We start from the raw sequence: 23,975 nt of genomic DNA, 5'->3' as shown, positions 1-23,975 counted from the left end.
TGATTCTGGTTGTTTTACATACACGTCTTACTCTCTTGATATTTAATAGAAACATATCCACACAGTATTAGTACATCGTACACTTACCATAATTCTGGTTGTTTTACATACACGTTCTTACTCTCTTGATTATTTAATAGAAAACATATCCACACATGTATTAGTTACATCGTACACTTAACCATGATTCTGGTTGTTTTACATACACGTCTTACTCTCTTGATATTTAATAGAAACATATCCACACAGTATTAGTACATCGTACACTTACCATGATTCTGGTTGTTTTACATACACGTCTTACTCTCTTGATATTTATTAGAAACATATCCACACAGTATTAGTACATCGTACACTTACCATGATTCTGGTTGTTTTACTTACACGTCTTACTCTCTTGATATTTAATAGAAACATATCCACACAGTATTAGTACATCGTACACTTACCATGATTTCTGGTTGTTTTACATACACGTCTTACTCTCTTGATATTTAATAGAAAAATATCCACACAGTATTAGTACATCGTACACTTACCATAATTCTGGTTGTTTACATACCACGTCTTACTCTCTTGATATTTAATAGAAAACATATCCACACAGTATTAGTACATCGTTACACTTACCATGATTCTGGTTGTTTTACATACACGTCTTACTCTCTTGATATTTAATAGAAACATATCCACACAGTATTAGTACATCGTACACTTACCATGATTCTGGTTGTTTTACATACACGTCTTACTCTCTTGATATTTAATAGAAACATATCCACACAGTATTAGTACATCGTACAATTTCCATAATTCTGGTTGTTTTACATACACGTTCTTACTCTCTTGATATTTAATAGAAACTTATCCACTACAGTATTAGTACATCGTACACTTACTATAAATTCTGGTTGTCTTACATACACGTCTTACTCTCTTGATATTTAATAGGTAAACATATCCACACAGTATTAGTACATCGTACACTTACCATAATTCTGGTTGTTTTACATACACGTCTTACTCTCTTGATATTTAATAGAAACATATCCACACAGTATTAGTACATCGTACACTTACCATAATTCTGGTTGTTTTACATACACGTCTTACTCTCTTGATATTTAATAGAAACATATCCACACAGTATTAGTACATCGTACACTTACCATAATTCTGGTTGTTTTACATACACGTCTTACTCTCTTGATATTTAATAGAAACATATCCACACAGTATTAGTACATCGTACACTTACCATAATTCTGGTTGTTTTACATACACGTCTTACTCTCTTGATATTTAATAGAAACATATCCACACAGTATTAGTACATCGTACACTTACCATAATTCTGGTTGTTTTACATACACGTCTTACTCTCTTGATATTTAATAGAAACATATCCACACAGTATTAGTACATCGTACACTTACCATAATTCTGGTTGTTTTACATACACGTCTTACTCTCATGTTTTATTACAAAATTTTACACAATTTACAGAAATTTTGTACCTTGTCGCACCTTCGTAAATCTGCCTGTCTTAACTCTTTTAGGACCAGTGGGCAATCTACCACCTGCTTTTCTAGTACTTTGTATTTTTCTATAATTTGATATATATGTATTTGTTGATTATGTGTATATATGTGTTTCAATAAACATTGAAAAGGTACTTCCTCTGCTGGGAATCGAACCCGGATCTCTCACTTGCCAGGTGGGTGCGCTACGACTACATCACAGAGCTTTCACTTATACGATTCAATTATTTTGTATTTGGGTGTTTCTTTATAGATATAAGAAATTTCCAATGTCATTCCTTGCACTCATTTCTCATACAGTATATACTTTTATTGTCTCTATGCCAAGATTTTGAAATAGTATTTTTGTCTTCTGTATTTGTTTCTGTTTGCTTGTCTCTCCTAGTTGTTAAAACATTCACCCTTGTTTCTTAGTTGACATACACTTTTATCCTTGAAGTGCCATACTTTGTTTGTATAATGTGCATAGTCTGAGTAATCTTTTATTAGAGAAAACATTGTAGACCACAGTAATGAAATAGATCATGAACTACTGTACATTTTTATTTATATTTTGATTGAAGTACACTCAATTCTTACGATTTTTGTTTTATTTTGTTACCAGGTTATATTTAAATTACAAATACAGGTTTCACACTTGTACATTTTCTTTTGTTCCTTAGATACAACGTGATAAAAACCAATTTTTGGAAACTTTTTTTATGTATATACACACATGAGTATGTTTATATATTTTTAGCTAAATAGCACATTACATTAATATGTAATTTAATCCACAATAAAATTCTAAAATATTCATTTAAATATCTTAATGTTTATTTGAATAAATTGTGTTTTAATGAAAATTCTACAAAGTACACCATTTTATCCAGTTTGTTTTCCCAATGCCAAACTTGCTTATCACGGATAAAATTAATTTTATAACCTAAAATTTGTGAAAAATGTGTTAAAGATTTAAAGAAATCTGTAGACATTTTACTGTATGATTTTTTTCTTTTTCCTTCAGTTTGTCTGTTAACAAAGATGTTAAAATATTGTTCCCATGATAACATTATCTACACATAGGAATGAAAATGTTAATTTTTTACTTGGGTCAAAATTCCGAAGTACAAAATCTTTATTGTTATAGGGCTTACAGCAGCATTGTCAAATTCTAATGTATAAATGTAGCAAGTATGTAATTTTTGTATGACGATGCGGCAAAATGTCTAATTACAATTTGTTATTAATTCTAATTATATATCGAAATAGCAAATAACTTATTATATGAAACAGCAAATAGAAAACATAAACAGAATTTTGGTTAAAAAAAATGTCTTTGTCAATATAACATTATTATTATTATTAACACATTTATGAGATAAAAAGTAATTGTTAAATTTACAAAATAAATTGATCAATTAATGTACTAGGTAATTAAAAAGAGTTAAAAAGCAAATTTGTAAGACCTCATATAACTGGATAATGTGTGAAGTTGTTGTGTACAGGAGTGGAGATAGTGAATTGTTATGTATTACACAGGTATTCTGAAACGTCCGGGGGATGCTGTGGAGCCGCAGACTCCTGTGAAAACACCAAAGTTGGATGCCAAGAGTACCCCCACTCCGAGCAGATCCGTGCCCAGCCCTTGGGGCTCTGTCAGCAAGTATTCAAGCCAAGCTTCATCTTTACTCAAGGTGAGTAGCCGGTTTCTGTCAGATCTCCAGACAGTAATTTAATTTTTTATTTTGCTGAAGTTTGAAAGCAGACAAGGGCTGTAGATATAATTTGTGAAACAAAATTTTATAGAAAAATGAGATCTCACCTAATTTGAGAAGAGTTTCAAAGTTGATTATTACGTTACATATAGTAATAATCAACTTGAGTATCACAGACTAAGCAAATCTTTATCTAGTCATATTGTATTGTTTATTAAAGTGTACAATAAGGTTATTCACCTTATAAATGAAAATTCAGTGAAGATATTTAAACACAAATTTTATAAGTGGTTACTCAACAATCCCTTTTATTCCCTTTTATCCCTTTTATTCTTTAAATGAATTTTTTTTACTGTCTGTGATCAATTTTTAAACTAAGAATTTATTTTTATACTGTGCAACTGTACTTAATTATTTATTAACGTTTTATAATAAGTGTTTGTCTAATTTTATTAATAAATAAATTTATGTTTTGTTTATGTATGTATAACTTATATTGTTTCTATTGTTATTTTGATCTCTAGTTTTCATAGAGATTAAGTTGTTAAGATTTTATTAAGTAATACATTTTTAACTGTTTTTTATTTATTGACTTATTTGTTGTAACTTTAAATATCCTTATATTATTTATTTAAGTAGGTTAGTGACGTGGCAATACTGCTCAATATAAATAACTTTGTCAATGCTTTTGTAAGCCTGAACGACAATAAAACATATTCTTATTCTTCTTATTCTTATAATTTTTATAATTTATCATAATTGTGCTGTATTATTTTGCTGTAAAAATATTTTCAGTATTTTTATATGATTGTAACATAATTTCAACTAGCCCAATCTCTGTTTTTTGTTATTACTAGAAGATTGGAATTGGTTGATGTATTATGAAGACTATTCCAAAAGTAATTGCTGTCCACTTACATTGGGGGCCATAGTGCTCAGTGCCAGGTTTGCACATCACTTTTCCCCTCCAAATAGCACAGTACAGTCGTTTCACATGTATAAAACAAAATAATGTGTATTTGTTTTTGTCTAAAACGTGTTTTGGGGGTTTTTACATTGTTTTTATTTTTTAGTGATCAAAATAACACAAAAGTGAATATGAAAGTTAGATTTTGAACATACCTGTACTGTACATAATTGGCATAGGGTAATATTCACTATCTCTCCTGAACTACTTCTACTACACGCTGTGCACCATGGTTCAAACTGTAGTAGTGGGGGTAACATTCTCTCACCACACTGGTGTGCGCGGCAGGTCAGATGGCATTCAGCCGTGGCAGTTAGAAGATAGTTTATTTACTGTAGCTTCACAAAATGTATGCTGCAAATGGGTTTCTTACCAAATGAGAAGTGCGTGCTGTAATTAAGTTGGGTAGTCAAGTCTATTATTGTCTTACCTTTATTTACATCTATTTGTATGGTTATCACATCATTTGTAATATACTTTGTCAAAATGTTATCTAAGTCTAAAACTAAACTGTTTTTACTTTTGATTCCATCTATCAGTCAAGTCAGCAAGGTTTAAATGTTATAATTAAAAAATTCAGAGTGTATAATATGTTATTTCACATAGCAAGTTGTTTAATTTAGAAATGTTACAAATGGAAAATATTTAGTGATTGTAGAATTCCAAAATAAAGTAATATTTATAATTTTTTTTAATCATAAACATGTTCTCTAGTCTACAACTAACTGTTATAACTGTTCTCTTGAGGTCTACAGAATTCCTTAACTGTTGCCAGATGAAATGTTTTATTTTTGTTTCTGAATTATTTTTTTTATCTGCAGGATTTATGTACTTTTGGGGCTCCTCAAGTTTCTCCAGGTCCTGATATAATTGCCTCCATTTTTTATTACATAAATATTGTGGTACTCTTTGGATTATTTAGTTAATCAGAATCCAACATAATATGTGGGCATTCCCCCATTCACTTCTTGGGGGAGGCACTACTAACTCCACACAGAACATTGATGAGTGTTTTAAACTATTATATAATTTAATTAATTTATTCCACCATACACAGTCCAACTTTAAACCCACTTGGCATGTTCAGGAATTAGAAGAGTCCCAGCAGTTGCTGATGACTTCCATGAATGAGTCGAGCTCTGACAGTGACTCGGTGGTAGAGTCATCGCAGTTATCAGTGCAACAGTCATCACAAGTGAGTGCCTTCAGTGCCCAGTCAGTGCAGCCACCACACACTGTGCTCACTGGTGACCAGCGTTCTCGACTAGAGCAATTGCAGCTCCTTCGCAATGTCGGCGTCTGGGTGAGTGCAGAGCAAATCTCATCTTGTCTTAAAAATACTACTGCCTCCAGAAAGTGCTGCTCCAAGACAGTGTGGTCCACTGCACACTCATTTACCTCAGCACAGTAATTCTACTTGCAATAAAAACATCTTTACACACAAAGTGTAAGGGCATTCAGATTTTCAAAGGATTTTTGAAATATTGTATGTATATTATGTTATGAAATGTTATATACAGGATGTCCCGTAACTCTCTGGACAAAGGTATACCACATTATTGCTCTGGTCAAGACAAACATATTTCACCATATGAACATGGATCTCAGATACTTAGTTTCCCATCTGTCTGTATCTATGTGTTTTTGATAAAAAAAATTAATACCTCTAAAACCAATAAATTAAATTATATCAAATTTGGCTCAAATGTTTATAATAAAAGGCCGGTTGAAGAAAACATATCATGAAATTACCTTTATTATTTTCAAAATGGCTGCCATAAGAACTTTTAAACTAAATATCTTAAAAAACTTCATTTTTCTCAAGAATTGAAAGAATAACAGTTTTTAGACGATATTATCACAAATCTAATGACCAAAGTTATTTAAATCGAATGTTAAATAATTGACTTATAGTAGATTTACTGTGACAAGACGGCCCACATTGAGAGCTGCTGTTTATTAAGTTTTTTTATTGTCAGCTATTCACTGAGAACCTCATTGGTAATGACAGCATTTGTTCTTTTAAATCATCTGTTGTCAATAATATAACTTGAAATGGTTGTTTAAAAATCTCCTTCTGGAAAAATAATAAAATCACATTACTTTGAATGTAAGAGAAAATATAAAAAATAATAATAAATAAAGAAAATAAAATAAAATTAAAGAATTTTTAAATCTTTATTTCAAATGGATAATAAAATCTACAGGCCTTGAAAACTTCCTTTCCTTCCTCCTAAGGTCCTCTGATTTAAAAGAAACATGTGCGTACCTAAATTGACTTTGCAACTCAAATTGGACAGACAACTGGCATGTTCTCTACTACTGGAGAAAGATTGTAGTGCAATCAAAAATTTATCAATATGTGTTCTACTGTTTGTTTGTGTTCCTTTAAATTAGAGGACTCTAGAAGGAGGTTCTCAAAGTAATTCTGCTGATTTTTCTGTCTATTAGAAATAATCTTGCCTTTTAGTCCTAGTAAATCAAATCTAACCTAAATTTGTAATCTGCGTGTTATGAATGGAAATTGAATGAAGTTAATATTTTACTCCATTATGTGTGCAGAGAAGTTTTAAAGGAAGTTGTATTAATGCTCTGTCACTTCAGGTACACTGCTGCAGAATGTCCTGCAACAAACTGCGTTACCTTGCCAATATCACAGATCCCCAGGACGTGCCGGACATCTGGTACTGCCACATGAACCCAGGTAACACATCTGTCATAATCACAATTTATTATCATACAGTTAGGGCCACATACAAGAGTATTTTGATAAAAACAACACTTTATATTGATAAGTTTTTTAACATTATTTGTCTTTATTTATAATTAGTAACTCCTTACTGTGTCAAGTAGTACGAATTTTTTTTAACAGTGACTGTGACCATGTTTGATTACCAATGCTCAAACAGCTGATGTTTTTATCAGTTGTGGTTTTATTCATCCAGATTCCTTTGGTAACTATTAACTATTTAGAAATTCAAAATTATTTAATTTTAATACTTTTATTTCAAAACACATTAAATTAAATTATTTAGGGCTGTCTTAAATATGTCATGGACATTTGTCCCAAATCACCTTAACTGGGATCTAGTGCTAAAGTCCATTTGTCCCCGATCTCCACCAATTGCTTTATCAGTACTCTTTGCTTTGTGCTGCCATCGTACTGCTACTTTTGGAACTGCTAATGAAAATATCTATTAACAGTACTGTCCTTGTTCACTGCATGTTTTTATGCCTTGTGATGCTGTCTATCAGTAATATATGAAAGGTTTTATCAATCTCTTCATTAACAGTTATTTAGTTGTTTTTCATCACTATTCCTTTCGACTTGTGCTGCTATCGTAAGAAAACAAATAATTCAAATAATTGCTTGAATAATTCTGTAAAGAATTATTTGAATTATGAAATTAAACGGTTATTTTTATACGACAATATAAACAAACATTTCTTGTACATACAATTAATTTCAATTTAATTTACATTTAAGCTTAATAATACATTCTAGAAGCACTGCTCTTATAGGAATTAGTTATAAATTTAAAACTAACAATCCAATAATATACTGTTTTATTTATGTTTAAAAAATACACAAATAAAAAAGTATATTATTGGAGTGTTTCTTTTAAATTTATAAGCTTAATAATGTTTCAATATCATCACATTAAAGAGAATTTAATAATATTTACAATAATGTATAATATGTAACAGTTTTATTTGAATATAGTTATTAAAGCAATAAAAACACGAAAGTGTTCTTCTGTAACAGAGCAGCCGAGTGAATTAAATCTGGTAGCACCAGAAAAATAGTAAATTGATTATTTTTGTAATGGACATTGGTTACTAAACATAGGCCAATCAGTAGTTTCTCATTTAACCTGTTGGCGAGTGCGCATTTGACATGAAAAAAGTCCCAAATGAGGACCTTCGTCATATGACGTGTGTTCCCATATGAGGACCATCGTCATATGACGTGTCTAGAGATTACATTAAAATCCATTAGTTTAAACATTTAAACATAATCTGAATGATGAAATCACGGTATATCCAACTAAATGGTATGTCGTCAGTCCCGCCCCGTGACGTCAATGGTGTATTGGAGCTGATCATCTGCTACACCCAAATCACAAGCTGGAAGGCTCAGCTGTTTGGCTTGACTGTATCAGCTGACGCAAGGATGCGCGATACCGCCGTTTAGTTTTACATACCATGGTTGAAAGTATCCGTAACATGCTACGATCTGGTGGTAAATCAAGGAACTAGTTGCGACACTTGTGACAGATTTCGCGCCTTTTTTATTCTGCCGCTATTCTGCTCCTGACTGATGTGGTTATGTTACTGCTGTGCTACTTTTCTATTGTAATTACTGTTTCTGTTTGAAATTATAGTACAGTGTTATTTAGTGTGAGTGAACACGTTGCGATGGAATGGGAAAATCGCATCTGTGACAATAGCGATGCCATTCGTAGAGAATTGGATATAGAATCTGATGGCAGCTATAACATTGATAACGATGGACATGTATTGGATTCCGATGGAGATTTTTTTTAATGTTGAGGACATTTTTGAGGAGAGTATGGATGAAGATTTTGCCAATTGCGAGGAAAACTGCATGGAAACTACTGAGGAATCTTTCAACATGAGTAGCCTAGTCAGTACACCTTTACCTGACCTACATGGACAAACAAATGAAAATGTACACCCTAGTAATGATTTACACACAGATGAGGTATGCTCTACTTGCAAATGGACACACAATGCCAATTTTGAACCTAGGATAGCTAATTTTGAAAGTTCAAGTTCAGGATTCATTGTTACTGATGAATTAGGAGCCAATGAGTGGAAGGAAATTGACACATTTTATAAAATATTTGACTATGATTTTGTTTCCCACATTTCAGCCGAGACAAACAAATACTATTTTGAAAGCACTAAAGGTGTCCTCACTGAGTTTTCCAAACTTCACAAATGGGTGGAAACAAATCCCGATGAAATTTATTGCTTTTTAGCAACCAGCCTTCTGATGTCACATTGCAAAAAAAATACAATAAAACAGTATTGGTCAAGTGATCCACTGATAGAAACTCCTATTTTTTCTAAGATTTTCTCTCAAGACAGATACCTACTTTTGAGGCGCTTGATCCACTTTGATGACAACATAAATTCTAATTCTGGGGATAAGCTATACAAAATTAGGACAGTAATAGAAACATTGAGGAGAAAATATAGATCACTAATTCAGCCATACCAGAATTTAGTTGTTGACGAGAGCCTCATGCTTTGGAAGGGAAGGCTATCTTTTTGCCAATATATTCCCAACAAAAGGAAACGATTTGGTGTCAAAACATTCGTCCTGTGTGACTGTGAAACCGGAGTATTCTTAGACTTTATAGTTTATACCGGTAAGGGTACAAATATTGACGAAGACAGTTGTAACGATGGCATTTCATCAAAAGTATTCTAAGGCCATATTTGAATAAGAACCACACAGTTTATATGGATAACTGGTATTCCAGTCCAGATCTGTTTTCATGGCTATATGAGAAAAATACAGGAGCATGTGGCACTTTGAATGCTAAACGCAAAAATGTGCCATGTCTCACGAAAAAGATGAAAAAAGGAGATGTTGAGCTGCGGCATAATGATAATATGCTTATAGTTCGATGGTGTGATAAACGTAATGTAACCATGATTACAACTGTGGACAAACATGAAATGGTAAGAGTAAATACAAGAACAGCCAGAAATCAAGTGAAGCCTTTATGTGTTGTTAATTACAACAGAAATATGGGAGCCGTGGACCGAGCCGATATGATGGTTCCGTTCAATGACACAACAAGAAAAACTATAAAATGGTATGTCAAGCTGTTCTTGCATTTATTAGACATATCAGTTTTTAATGCCTATCTCATCTACAGAGAAAAAATGAAACAAACTAACCCTAGTGTAAAGATTTACATCATGGACTACCGCATGAATCTAATTCGACAGTTGTTAGAAGCCCACATAGCGCCGAACAACGACGCAGCTGTTCCCGTCTCCGGTCGCCATTTCCCCCGCCCACTACCTGAGAGTTCAAGCCGCAAGAGGAAACTTCAAAGACCCTGCTACGTATGTATGCACACAACCAAGGCCCCGTCACGGCGAAAGGACACGTCTTATGAATGTTCTTCATGTGAAGTATCGCTTTGCATTTTTCCTTGTTTTCAAAATTTTCATACGCAAAAAAATTTCTAAGAACATATGAAATGCTCAAAAATATAATTTAACCTTATAAACAGTGTTTTTACAAGTAATTAAATAGTTTTTTGTAAAAAAATTCAATTTTTTTACCCTTACTCCTTTGAGGTTAGTTAAGGTAAAACGGCTCACTCCTTTAATAACTATTACACGGGAACGTCATATGACGTGCGCACTCGCCAACAGGTTAAACTGTTTGTGTGTGTTAAGTATTAGTAACCTGAAGGGAAGATGTTTTAAAACTTGTTCTATGGCCAATCAGCAGAGTTTTAATGTAAATTTACCTAATAGTAATTACTTGAATATAATTTTAATATTTACATCTTTCCATCACGGTAATCTGAATGTGAAATCAACTTTTTGATTGAGCTGAATTTTTTTTCTTCGCTTGTGGAATCAATAACTTTTCAAGCTTTTCATGCTTGTTTCCAGTTTCAGTCATTATTATATATTATTGCTAAAAAAATCATAAACAATGTATTAATTACACCAGTTATAAGAAGAGCACTAATGCAAGGTTCATAGTTCACTGTTTTGCATGCAGATCCGAAGTACAACGATTGCCTGTGCGAGCAGCAAGAGATGTCACCAGAAGATCAAGCGGACCTGATCGCAAATGAGCACACAGCCGGGTCCCTGGTGTGGGCCAAGGTGGCGGGCTTCCCCTGGTGGCCCGCTATGGTGGACGACGACCCAGACCTGGAACAGTACTACTGGCTGGCCAATGACTTTGAGACAGTGGTGAGTGACCGACAACTCGTGAAGTGACGGATTATGTATTTCCTTTGTGTGCATGGCAGAATTTTGTGTAGAGCACAACCAATTACTAGAGACTATTGACAGGTTGTTTGATATAGCTTTGTAGTTGAATTCAAAGCTATATCAGTAATTGAGTATAAATTCCATACTGATGTAGCATAGATGTTTCAAGAATAAAAAAACTATAGTCAAAATGATAATATTTTCATTCTAATTGTTCAGTTATTTTTTATTGTAATTTAGTTTATTGCCATACAATGTACAAGGTCTGATGATAACAGGACTGATTTTTTAGTCAGACATTTAGTTTAGGTCTCAGGGTCAAACCCTACACCACAGAATCGTGTGACAGGTTTTCTCTTCATTCCCACCAGTGAACCATCTGTGAACCTCTCAGTCGGTCTGTGATTCTCCTTTGAGTGTCGACCATAGATCAGCTACCTGTTGAAAAAATGCTAAGTGTTTTGAAACAACTAAAAATTTGTGTGAAATTTAGAAAGGCTCATTCTTTGTTGAAACTGTTGTATGGTGATGAATGTTTGTCACATATGGTTTATGGTTAGTTTGAAGAATGAAGAAGGCTTGATTGCCACAATCGATATTCAATACGTTGGTGACTGCTATTTTTACATTAATAGAATCTTGTTCGAATTAAGTGCTTGAAGGCCAAACAGTGAACAGGGACTATTGCCTTAAAACCTTCAAGATTATCTCCGCTTCATGAAGGAGGTAAAAGGAAGAAACCAGAGTTTTGGATAAACAAGTCATGGTTCCTTCACCAGAAAAGCATTGCAACCCTTACTGCATTAACTGTTTTTGGCTAAGCATGTCATCGCTGTATTAGAACATTTATCTACGTACTAAATTTTGCTTTCTGCAACTTTTTTCTTTCCTCTAAAGTGAAATCTACACCTATAGAAACCATATTAAAACATTAAAAGCTGTAAAAGAAAAAAGTTGTGATTTTAATGTTGTAAGTTAAGGAGCCTTGTTTGACTGAAAAATCAGCAATTTTGGACTGTCAAAATGTGTTGATGCAACCGTAGCACTTGTAGCTTATGCTACCTGGAGAGGAAATCTCCTTGCTTGGTCGTGCTCAAGTGATCCTCTTGCTCACTAGAGAGAGTTTCCTCTGTAATCTGAGTTGTAAATCTGAGTGAGATGTTAAAACGGATTTCACAAAAGCTTTCAAAAGCTGTGCCGCCCACCCTTTATTATGGCTGTTAAGTCATAGTGGGTACCACCACTCAAGTACCATACCAGTCAGTGTAGGAGACAGAACTCTACTACTGTCAGTAGTGGTCATTTTTACATTTATCCATATGGGCAAAATATCCCTGCGAAGAACTTAAGACAGCTGTTGAGCAAGGAACCTAAAGAAATCAAAAGAATCTAATAGCATTAATGTTGTTATTAATAAGAATCTCCAACAACATTATATTTAGATACATATTTATACTTGAACTAAATTTTAAAATGTCTTTGGGTCTTCTTAGATGTGATAGGTATATGCACTTAGGTGACATTACGTGCATTATTCCTGGTTTGTGGTGAAACAGTTTTTACTGATAAATGCAGGGGTTAATGATAACTATCTGCTGTTTGTGTTGCTGTGCTAGAAATGTGTATACATGAGGAAACAAAATACACAGCATCCAACAGTTATCAATTGGATTTGTAATTTTACTTTACTGATAGTATTATTTGTGACAGGCCTGTAATCTGAAACTTTTTCTCAACAAAGTTATCGTATTCAAAACCCAGTGCTTGATTTGAAGCGGAACTTACTGAAATAGCATTTAGCACTTTTTGTATTGATGATAAAACATATCTATGATATTTTTCTGTATCTAAGAAATGCACAGAAATATTGTTTTGAGGCATCATATTTTCAATATTTTCCATGGGACTTCTTTCTTCTGGGGGGTATTCCGTACCATCAAGACCTCTGGGAGGTGAAAGTTCGAATTAAGTTGTCGACACCACTAAGAACTATACCAACAATGCTGTAACCAGCAAAACTTCTGAGGAACTGTTTAAATTCAACCAAACTGAACAACTTAGTACAAATATTTACTGTATATTTCTTCCAAATAGTACTTATAACAGCAATCTTATCACATGTAAACATTTATACTCTCAATGAAAAACTGTTAATATTTACATAATTTAAAAATAATGAAATTGAAGTTCGTGGTTTTAATAGTTTGAAACCTACAGTATTCTCTTATGAACATTGTTCAGTTTAAGTTGAGCACAGTTATATTTTCCAAAATAATTAGCTTGGAATCTATTTAAAAATTGAATCCTTTCGTTGCAGACCTTTTACCACGTGGTGTTCTTTGATGAGGCTGCTGTGACCAGAGCCTGGGTTGATGTCAAGCACATTACTGCCTACAAGAGATTCCATGGCAACAGGTTTGCCCAGGTAACTGTTTGGCACATTTTATATAATATAGCCTAGATTAAATGTAAATTCCTTGAAATAAGGTTTTAGCATTCCTTCTGTATTTCAAACTGCCCGTCTACCTCTATTGAAGGATGTAAAGATAAATAGTTTCAATTATTTTCTCTTAAAATAAAAAAATTTAAATTATAAATCTACACATACTTACTAGTTTTATTTTAATACATTTAAAATCTGTAACCATAAACATGTAAGCCTACAAATAAGAAATTTAACAATATGGATTCTTGTAAAATCTCTGAGGTGTTTTTAATTTTATGACTGTGCAAACTTTGCTAATCTTACACAGACCAATTTTACCGGGGCCCGTACGGGCCTATTTGTTGGGACAGTGTCGACAGACGAGATAGCTCAATCTAATTACTATAACGCTATTATAGGCTAAATTTGTAATAATATCATTCATCACAATTTTGAAGAAACTGTGACTATTACTTTTAAAATAATTTTACTTTTAATGTGACAATTTTGATTATCTTTATTTAAATCATGCATTCAAGTGAAAAAGTCAATAATAGTTCTTGTGATCAAACAACAAATACCTCAACACTTGCTTCTGGTCTGACCTGATGAATCATAACTGGAATGTCAATATGAAAGACAAATTATCTTCAAGAGATAATAAAAATTAAATTATAAAAGCACGTCTTTTAAACATTTTTCTCACAATCATTAATATCTAAAAAATAATTTAAATTTGACAACTAACATACTAAATATTATACATTTTTAGAGTTCAATAAATTAATTATAAACAATGGTCGAAATGGCCTGATTAATAAGATTTCGTCCATACTTATTTTTAGAAATATATATTGAATTACTATCACTATCAAATTAACAAAATGTTGTCAATGGGATAACGAGGGGGGGGAGTTGAAGTGGTGTGACAGAGGTGTGGTGGCGGGACATGATGGAATCTGCCGAATATCTTTTCCGGGGCACACCAACGCTGTGTACGGCCCTGTCTATACGTGCATTGAGAATTGTATATTTAGTACTAAAGCTGGTCATCTCAGAGTATAGATTTCTGTGTAAGTTTGGGTCTGACCAGAGCTGCACACATTCAGTCACATGATGGAGTTGAGTGAACTAAAAGGGACTAGTAGTGTGGGTATCAGGTCTTTCCCCATCATTCCTTTTCTCCCCTATTTTCAGTTTTTCCATGGCTGTTTCCATTTATGTTGATTGGCATTGTAATTTTTTTTAAATTTACAAAACAGCAACATTAAAATAGCTACCATTAAGGAGCCACATTGTCTTTGAGCATAATAGGGTCGTTTATTTGGTGTTCACTACAGGTATCTGTACAGGTAATTAAAAAAACAACCAGAACAATATTCCAAACACCTCTTGTGGAAATGGCAGTAATTTACCTAGCACTTTCTCACTCTTAATCTTCATTTAAATAAAAGTCTGTATAATCGCTAAATACCACTGAGTGACTCATCATGAAATCTCCAAAACTACAGAATACATTTAATTACCGGGAACTTTGTACACATGTTCATCTTTCCTCTTTACATGCTTGCTAGCAAACAGTTTGAAAGTTTTACAGCCAAACCATGAGAATTCATGGAAAATCTCAATACTTGTAATGACAAGTTTTGTAACATTAGGAATTGTTGAAACATTAAAATTACCATTATGGATTCACTTGAATCATATAGATATGTTTTTGTTTGCTTTCCTAACCAGTTGCTAGAGAACGCATTGAAAACTATTATATCACTTGTGTGAACTTAACATAATCGTAAATATTGGATACCGAAGTCTAAAATAAGGATTAAATGTTGTTTACATTAAATGATGAATGTAACGGAGCTCGAAAATATCCATATTTGAACCCATGAGATTACAAACATGAGTCAGTGAGGAGAGTTGGGGTGCAAAAACAGGGACTTATTCTAATGACTATCACACATTTTTGTGATGTTTGGGAACAGGTTGACAGCAACATAAAGGTTCCAGACAATCCTACAGTTAGAATCACCATGGGACCCTAGTTGGTAAATAAACAATAATGTAAACATATCTTGACATAAAACTGTTTAAATAAAAAGTGTTATCCCACAAACTAACAATTCTCAGCTTTATTTTTTTTTGTATTAATATTCTCATAAAACCATGTAAAAATTAAAATATAAAAGAGTTGTTATATTTTAATAACTTTATATTGAAAACATTATACATTACAATGTTCATAGAAATGTTTAATACACAACATTCCAGAACTCCACATCTGTTTTTAAGTGAATTAGAAAATGGAATTCTGGAAATGTATATGGAATATAAAAATAATCTGGGAAATAAATTGCCATTTATTTTGTTTTGTAATTTTTTTACTAAAAGTGCAGTCTGCACCGTGGTCATCAAAATATATTTTTGCCCTATTCTTCAATTAAAAATTCTTCTACAGAATAATAAGGCCTCGTTGTAAGCTGTTCTTTTAGCACTGACAAACTCTTCTATGTCTTCCATATTTTTTTATTTCTTGAGGAACCTTGTTAGAGATTTTTGTACAGGTATATCTTGGTCCCTTTGAGCCTGAGTAGACTTTACTATAGGTAGATGGATTTTCCCTTTTTGTCTAGTAGGATACCTATCTATGTACTTCTTCATTTTTTATAAATGTTTACAACTAATTTTGTACATTATGTGTTATTACTTATTTTAATGTAATTGTTAAACTGTGTACCAAGTTCGGTGTTATCTAAACATGTGCTGGTTGTGGCTTGCAGCAAGCTAGAGGAATCGACTTCAGACACAGGATCAGTGTGGCCAAGGAGCAGGCCGACGATGCGTTCGGTCTCTCCACCCCCGAGCGCCTCAGGATCTACAGCTTCATAGCTCGGTACAAGGGTCCCATCTCGACCTCGATCAACAGTAAGTTGTGTGGCACTTCATGTAACAAATCATGGGAGGGTATATTTTACAAAATTCTAATACATTGAAGCAAAAATGATACACTATATTTTTTTAATATATTATGTTTGAGTGAATCTTATCATAGAGCTCTAAATGATGACAAAGTATATTTTATACATTATGAAACTAAAATGATCTTGAGCAATTACATATTTATATTATTAATTTAGGCCTTATTTTTGTTTTATTAGCCTACCAGGAAAATTTTACCAATTTATATTATAACTAGGTTGTTCAAAGTTATCAAACTTATAGACTAATAATAATTTGTCATACTTCTTCTAGACACACACCTGAAAATACAATTTACAATTATATAAAAACAGTGATTTTCACTTAGTCTAAAATATGCTACCACTAACCTACTTAAATTAGTTGTGGAAGTTCGAGCCCCACGTTGGGCGCCATTTGATGTATTTCAGATTTGATGTAAGGCCCTCGTTGCTGCGCCAATTTGATATATGTCCCTCGGTTGCAGCGCCTTTTTGATGAATGTAAATTTGAAGTGATGTCAATTTGATGAGAGTCCCAGGTTATAACGCCAATTTGCTGTGAGTCACCTTCACGTTGGTTGCGATAATTTGCTGAAAGTCAGTTCTTTAGAGTTATTGACTCACCATGTAGTTGTACGCCCCTTGTCACCAGTGGCACGTTGTTGTACCATGTTCCTCATCATGGTATCAGTCGCCATCTTGCCCAATGCTAGCTGTATTTCCTCGGTATTACTCAAAAATTATTATATTTGAACGTCTCTGGTGTTATCACCAGAGACAAGTCTGTGTGTATGTCAGGGTTCCAAAATATGTTAAGTAATGATTACAAAATTTAACATCACTCCACACTTTTTATAAAAGGGATATTTAAAGAAAGTCAAAGCAAGTGACCACGAGATTAATTTATTAAATGTCACACTCTCAACACATATTATAACTTCACTCACCTTGCAGTGCTTTGATAATTAATATAATATAATATAATACTTTGATAAGTCTAAACAATATCCCATCCTTGATTAAATTTCAATATACTATACAACAGATCATTACTATCCCAGGAGAACTAACACAACCTCCTTGCTTCGAGTCTGGTGGTAGAAGAGCGAATCTCCGTATAAAACGACGGATACCGACTCAAAACAATACTCTTCCCCTCTCTCGTTCAAATCAGCGTCTTCACGAATGAATTTAATTTAATTATTTTTTTTTAATTGTCGAAATTTATTACGTTTACTATAATTAATCAATTTAAGTATTTCTATTTTCTTTTTATTATTTTTTCAAAGCTTTTTATTTAAATTTTCAGCAACATGTGCTTTATGACGTCATCAATATACAATTCATTCATCCCACAATTGGCTTTTCTGCGTAATTCTATTTAATGTTTTTGTAAAACACGAATTTTGGTTATGTTTACTTCATTTTAATTAATCAAATCTTTTCCCGAATAAAGTTCAATAAATTTCTTCGTTATTAAATAAATCTCAATTCCGACAACATGTGATTCACTGACGTCAGAGTCTGCCGATTCATTGACGTCACAGTCTGCCAATTCCCCGCGAATATTCAAATGTCGTAATTTGACCTGTTACAAGCATCATTTAACCAATTCTAAGGTAAAGCCAATTGAATAACTACTGATTTTGTTCATTTTAGTCAGGGACTATCGCACTACAACTTAAAAAAAATTCCTTATTAAGTTAAGTGCATTTCCTTTTTTCCTAATAACTGTATGGGTTTCTATCATGAGAAGTTAAGTCTGATTAAGTATCTATAACATTTAAGCATCATTGCAAAATTACTACAAAAGTTCAAGTACATGAAAAGTATGTAAACAAATATTCATGCAAACATTCATCCAACTCCTTATACATGTAATTTTTGAACAAATCTTAAGATGCTTAATTAAAAAATTATCATAGTTCCAAATTTTGGCTTAATTCAATTTCACAGTTTTTGGAATCCACGAATTGTAGATGAACAATTTGAATGTTGTTTTTAGCTGTTTCACTGCTTGTTCTTGAATATTTTAAGGTTGCTCATAAAGCCTAACACTGACTTTAATTTGTAAATTTCAGAATAAAATATGTGACAACATAATTAGGAAATCATGTGCCTTTGGGCAGGATTAAAGTTTTATTATTGTTATGTTCTAAAATAAATTGCAAACAAAATATTGGTGAAGGTAAAAGAAGATATTACTCATTTAAAGTTTATATTCACTATACTTTCTGCTATTCCTCTGAAAAATTCAAAACTGATTAACATTTCTTGTGGTAGTTAGATCCTTCCTTTTTTATATGATTTATTGAAGATATAGTATGTTAAATGTGTACTGATATTTTGTGACTGTTTAACTGAATTAGATTTAAAACATTAGTTTCTTATACTTCATATGTCTCTTGATTTGTTTATTATCTGCCCGATTTTACTATTTATCAGACAATAAAATAATAAGGTTTACTTTCCCCACTCTTATAAACTTTTAGAAGTAGGGGTCCACGAAGGGAATATCCCACCTTTGGTTCTCAGAATGCCAATAAATATTTCTAGAGCTAAACGCATCTAAAATGAGAACGAGCGGGTTGAGTAAATTTTTGGATTTAAGTTAGTTTTATCAGATTTATATGTTAATTTAATGGGTTTATAGTAATAAGCAAAGCTTGAACAGTTAAATTTACAAGACTAAATTATGACTGTTTTGATACGAGCATTTGAGACATGGGCTTGTCGTGGCGGCTGATGAACTGATCACAACTAATTCAAGAGGTTGTGATCAGTTTGTCCCAACCTTCATGTTGGATGGAATACCCAATAAAAATATTGCTCTTTAATCATCCATACCTAATTTTATTTGCGTTTTTAAAACTAAAAATGGTTAAACTGAATATAAAAATGAAAAAATGTATATATATAACTTTTGAAATACTTATTAATAGCATCCAACAGTTTACAACAGTTTAGGGAACCTTAGCCTTCCCCTCATGCCCTTGACAGTTGCCAACCGATCAGTCCGACATTGATATTTGATAGCAGATTCTCTTTAATTTTATTCATGAACAATACAAATGACTAGTTACTATTAATTACATTACATAATGGTATTAGTGACAGAACAATAATAGTTCTCTTATACTTACACCAATAACTAATAACTGTTTGTGTATTAAACATTACGGCGATTGACTCAAAACCCAATTGAAATTTCTATTGCAGAGGTCAAAGAGACGATGAAAAAATACAAGCTGAAAGAGCCTGCTGATACAGATACAGTTAAGGATAAAAAGACTACAAATAAAACAAAGAAAGGTTAGTAATACTATTATATTTTATGAATTAAATAATGTTAGACACCAAATTAAATTTTTGTTTTATTATTGAGAGCAAAATTTAATTTGTTTCATGGTAGTTTATATGTGGAAATTTTTAAATTCAAAGTTAGTTGCACTGAATTTAAATGTGTCCCATATTTTGTAATGCTGAAAGAACCTCTGTGAAATGAATCTCTATGTTATATTTTATCCTGCTTAGCAGTTATGTGAAGTTTAGTTAATCCATCCTAAAAAACCTATTCTTATTATTCTTGATGATCTAACATTGATGGAGTAATCCAAAATCCCTTAACAATGTCTTCTTTGGATTTGTCTTTAACAATTTGCAACCACCTTACACGTAATTCCACTGTTAGATCATTCCTTGAAGTTTTGAGCGCCATCACACCATCAAACTAATTATAATAACAGTGATACAAATCACTAGAACCGTCAATTTGAATTGTACTTAATATTAATACAATGCCAGAAGAGACAACGATCATGGGTGACTGATGGTTGAAGAGGAAAGGAGTAGGAAACTTGTCATTGTTTTCACGTTAAACATTCTTCTGTATCATTATAGTTCTCACACTTTTAGTACAATTTGTTTTTTACTTTTTTTTAAAGATTATTTCTACCATGTAAGGGGTTTATCACCCCATTTATTTGGTCATTCAAGAAATGATATAAATTTTATATAAGTAATCAGTACCATAATTCCTCATCAGTGCAAAACAAACCCAATACCTCTTTCTGCCATTAAAAATATCTTAGTTGTGTTTGGTGTAAATAAAAAAAATCTGTGACTCTGTGTGGCATGTTTGTTTCCCTGTGAATCGAGTAGCTGTCATCAATTTTGTCTCTGTTAATAGTAAATCGATTTTCCTTAAATTACTGTTTAGTGTATTTACGGATGGCATTTCAGAACTCAAATATTTCTATGTTTTATTTTTATACTTAAGCCTAAATCTATTCATGTTTTTTGTGATTGAGTATAAAACATCCAAACACCTCCACAAACTTTCCCATTTACAATATTAATAGGATAACTATATTAATAAGTGTTTATACTATATTAAATCATACATTTTTTACAGACAAAATAACGGTTAAAGTCTCCTCTGACAAGTTGAAGAAAACTAGAAAAAGTCATAGCAAGAAAACAGAAAACGGGGAGAAACATAAAAAAGTAAAGAAAGATAAGAAAATTATTCCAGTCGGCATTGCATCAAGGAATGATCCAGTTGAAAATTTAGGATCTAAGAAAGAAAATGATCCTAACCTAATCGATACAAAGGGAGATTCAGATGAAACTAATATTCTTGGTAGTGAGAATTTAGTTCATGGTAATGGGGAGAGAGGAGTAGGAAGCGAGGAAACCGGCGAGAAAATCAATGTACCTGAGGAGCGCCAAAGTGTGACACTGGAGAGGATGACAGAATCAAGCTCTGACTTTGTGGAGCCTAGCCAGGTGTTGGTGGACAATGTACGGCAGGAGGAGAGCAGCAGACTCTCGCAGAGTACCATCACAGACTTCCTGGCCAAGGGCTCAGAGGATGCTGTGGTTCCGGAACTGTGCTTGTCGCAGGACTTCTCACAGGAATCAGAAGAATAAACTCTAAATGTCACCCTATTACATACTTTGTGTTGTTTTAGATAGAATCAATAATTACAAATTTCTTTATTTATTTCAAAATATTTAGTTCATGCAAAATTGTATCCACTCAGTGTTGCAATTATCATTTGTATGAGTTCTCCAGAGATAATTTCATGTTAATATTCTCAGAGTTCCGTAATCGTTAAATCTTTTGTGAACTGTTTAGACATCAGAAAGAAACCAAACATATTTTCGTACTTTGTTAAACTCTACCATAAAATCGTCGTATAGTAATGCCACTGTCATTTAGTTAAAAATTATTACGTTCAGTTTAAATGTCATAGCACTCTGCTGGTGCTATTCTATTTTAGTTTTAAGTATAGTATTTAGAGTTCTTATTTACTGCAGTGATTAATTTAGCAATAAGTATTTGCAATGTCGTTATATTGATTGTAGAATAAGTTAGTTCTTCAAAGTAATGTGTGACTAATGGCCACAAACTTACATTTGTCTACATATGTGCAATTTTTAAGACTGACGTAAAAACTTGTATTAGGAAGTTTGTTTTACATAATATAACAAATAATTTTGTACCTTAAGAACTAACTATGTGATTGAATGGAAAGGTATGTGCAATTTGAAAAAAGCTATTTAATTGTTAAATAAAAACTATTCAATAAATTTGTGTTTTATTTTTTACTAATCATTCATCCTAAATGTGTTACACAATAAAATTTTACAAGTTTTTAATTATTATATACATACTATATAAGTTAATATCAAAAATATAAATGGTTATTTGAAAATATTATACATCTCCCTAATTAGGTCCCCTACATCTAGAAACAAGTCCCACGGAGCAAAAAAAATGGTTTTCACAAATACTCATAAAAAGTGACATTAGGTTCATTAAAAAGATATTAAAAAATATGTTTGATTATTGCATTTTTGGACATCAGGGGCTATTCATGACCTTGGCTGAGTTAGGTTTAAATGTATCACTAATTATATATAATTACATAAACTCTGAAAATTCTCATTCAAAAGTTGGGTGTTTTGAGAAATGCAATTAAAATCCTTAGTGAGAGGATGGGCCGATTATGATCAAATTAGTTTGATTAATTTATGCAAATTTATAGCAAAATTGCCAATTAACAAGTTTTTAGCCATTACAAACCATCCAACACTATATCAGTTACACACAAGTGATGACTCTGCTGCAGAACATATTGAGTTTATCTCCTTAATCGATCACAACCATCATAAACCAATATCATGACTGGTACATAAAGAGCCTCCTTAGTGCATTGGCAAGAAGTTATAGTATTTTTGGGGCGCAAGCAATAGAGTAGATTTTAAGATGGGGCACAAATGATAAAAAACAGTGCACAAATAATCAAAAACTTGTCATTGTTAACTTTAACTACGAAAAGGTGTATGCATGGTTGTGTTTTATAAAACAAAGACACTGTCACAAATAAAATTCATAGTTGATTCAGCACTATTTCCTACACCTAGCGTAACAGAGCGTCTCCAATTTGTGACCATTGGGATTCGGAAACCGTTTAATACAAATTAGCTCTCCAAGGGCGTATATAAGGGGGGGGCTCAGGGGGCTCGAGCCCCCCCCCGAAATTTGAAACACAAAAAAAAATATTATAACTTATATACGATAATTTATTTTTATTTCAATAAGCTGTGCTTCTATACTTTCGACTACATTAGTATTATAGTTTTATAGTGGAATTTTAAGAATACATTATGATACCTAACAATATTCAATATTATATATTTTTTTCAGAGGTTGAAATTACTAATATTTTGTAAGGCATGCAAATAAGCGTTGCAACTGTAAAGAGTGCGAGGTAACCTGACGCTCCTGACTGTCGCGTCGGCCGCTCGTGTAGTGCCAGCGCCAGGCATGCGTTATATGACGATGACGTGTCGCCGCGGCCGCCGCTGCCTAGCAACCCTCCTCCTCCTACAACCCCCCACCCACTCCCACCACACCTGACCTCATTCCGCACTTCCGCACTACCACGCCATTGTCTGCTGTTGTCTAGTGCGTATCACCCGTGTGACATTTTAAGTGCTGTATGCATATGTGCTGTGATTGTAGTGACTGTTATCAAGTGATATGTTTTGTTGTCCGCGTTATTAAACATGATCTGATTACTTTATAGTTGACAGTTTACGTGTGAAGTACATAGGCTACATTAAACATTTAAAATGAAGAGACAGAGTTCGATTCAAGCTTTTTTCGTGAAGAAAAAACGTGTTTCGTCTGAGATCGACGAGCAGACATCGTTTGAAATAACACCGAGTCCCTCCACTTGTGCTACATCAACTGGCAGCGTTGTTGAGATCAAGGATCACACAGGTGAAATTGAACATAACCTTAACGAGAGTAATCACACTTTGTTAGTTCACAATATCAATGATATTGGTCATTACTGCTCCTCAACTTCCTTT

The 23,975-nt window shown here is 32.8% G+C and overlaps 1 protein-coding gene and 1 long non-coding RNA gene across 5 annotated transcripts in view; one reads left to right on the top strand and one right to left on the bottom strand.

Moving 5' to 3' along the window:
* Positions 1–22,184, top strand: part of LOC124366139 (zinc finger CW-type PWWP domain protein 1-like) — a 46,943-nt gene extending 24,759 nt beyond the window's left edge. For 3 of the 4 annotated variants that reach the window (XM_046822446.1, XM_046822447.1, XM_046822444.1), the window contains 9 exons: positions 1,673–1,717; positions 3,063–3,217; positions 5,293–5,508; positions 6,810–6,909; positions 10,987–11,183; positions 13,522–13,629; positions 16,410–16,554; positions 19,809–19,901; positions 21,004–22,184. In XM_046822446.1, coding sequence (XP_046678402.1) covers positions 1,673–1,717; positions 3,063–3,217; positions 5,293–5,508; positions 6,810–6,909; positions 10,987–11,183; positions 13,522–13,629; positions 16,410–16,554; positions 19,809–19,901; positions 21,004–21,521 — 1,577 coding nt within the window. In that variant the 3' untranslated portion in view covers positions 21,522–22,184. The remainder of the gene's footprint in view (positions 1–1,672; positions 1,718–3,062; positions 3,218–5,292; positions 5,509–6,809; positions 6,910–10,986; positions 11,184–13,521; positions 13,630–16,409; positions 16,555–19,808; positions 19,902–21,003) is intronic. The other variant, XM_046822445.1, reaches the window with a different exon arrangement.
* LOC124366140 lies at positions 11,432–21,436 on the bottom strand. The gene is made up of 3 exons (XR_006922780.1): positions 21,307–21,436; positions 16,367–16,569; positions 11,432–11,642 (listed from the first exon to the last, which is right to left on the bottom strand). It is a non-coding gene; the product is annotated as an uncharacterized LOC124366140 (long non-coding RNA).
* Positions 22,185–23,975: the final 1,791 nt, after the last annotated feature.

Source organism: Homalodisca vitripennis, chromosome 7, assembly GCF_021130785.1.
Source record: "Homalodisca vitripennis isolate AUS2020 chromosome 7, UT_GWSS_2.1, whole genome shotgun sequence".
Taxonomy (NCBI): Eukaryota; Metazoa; Arthropoda; class Insecta; order Hemiptera; family Cicadellidae; genus Homalodisca; species Homalodisca vitripennis.
This window is presented reverse-complemented; position numbering and strand designations above follow the sequence as displayed.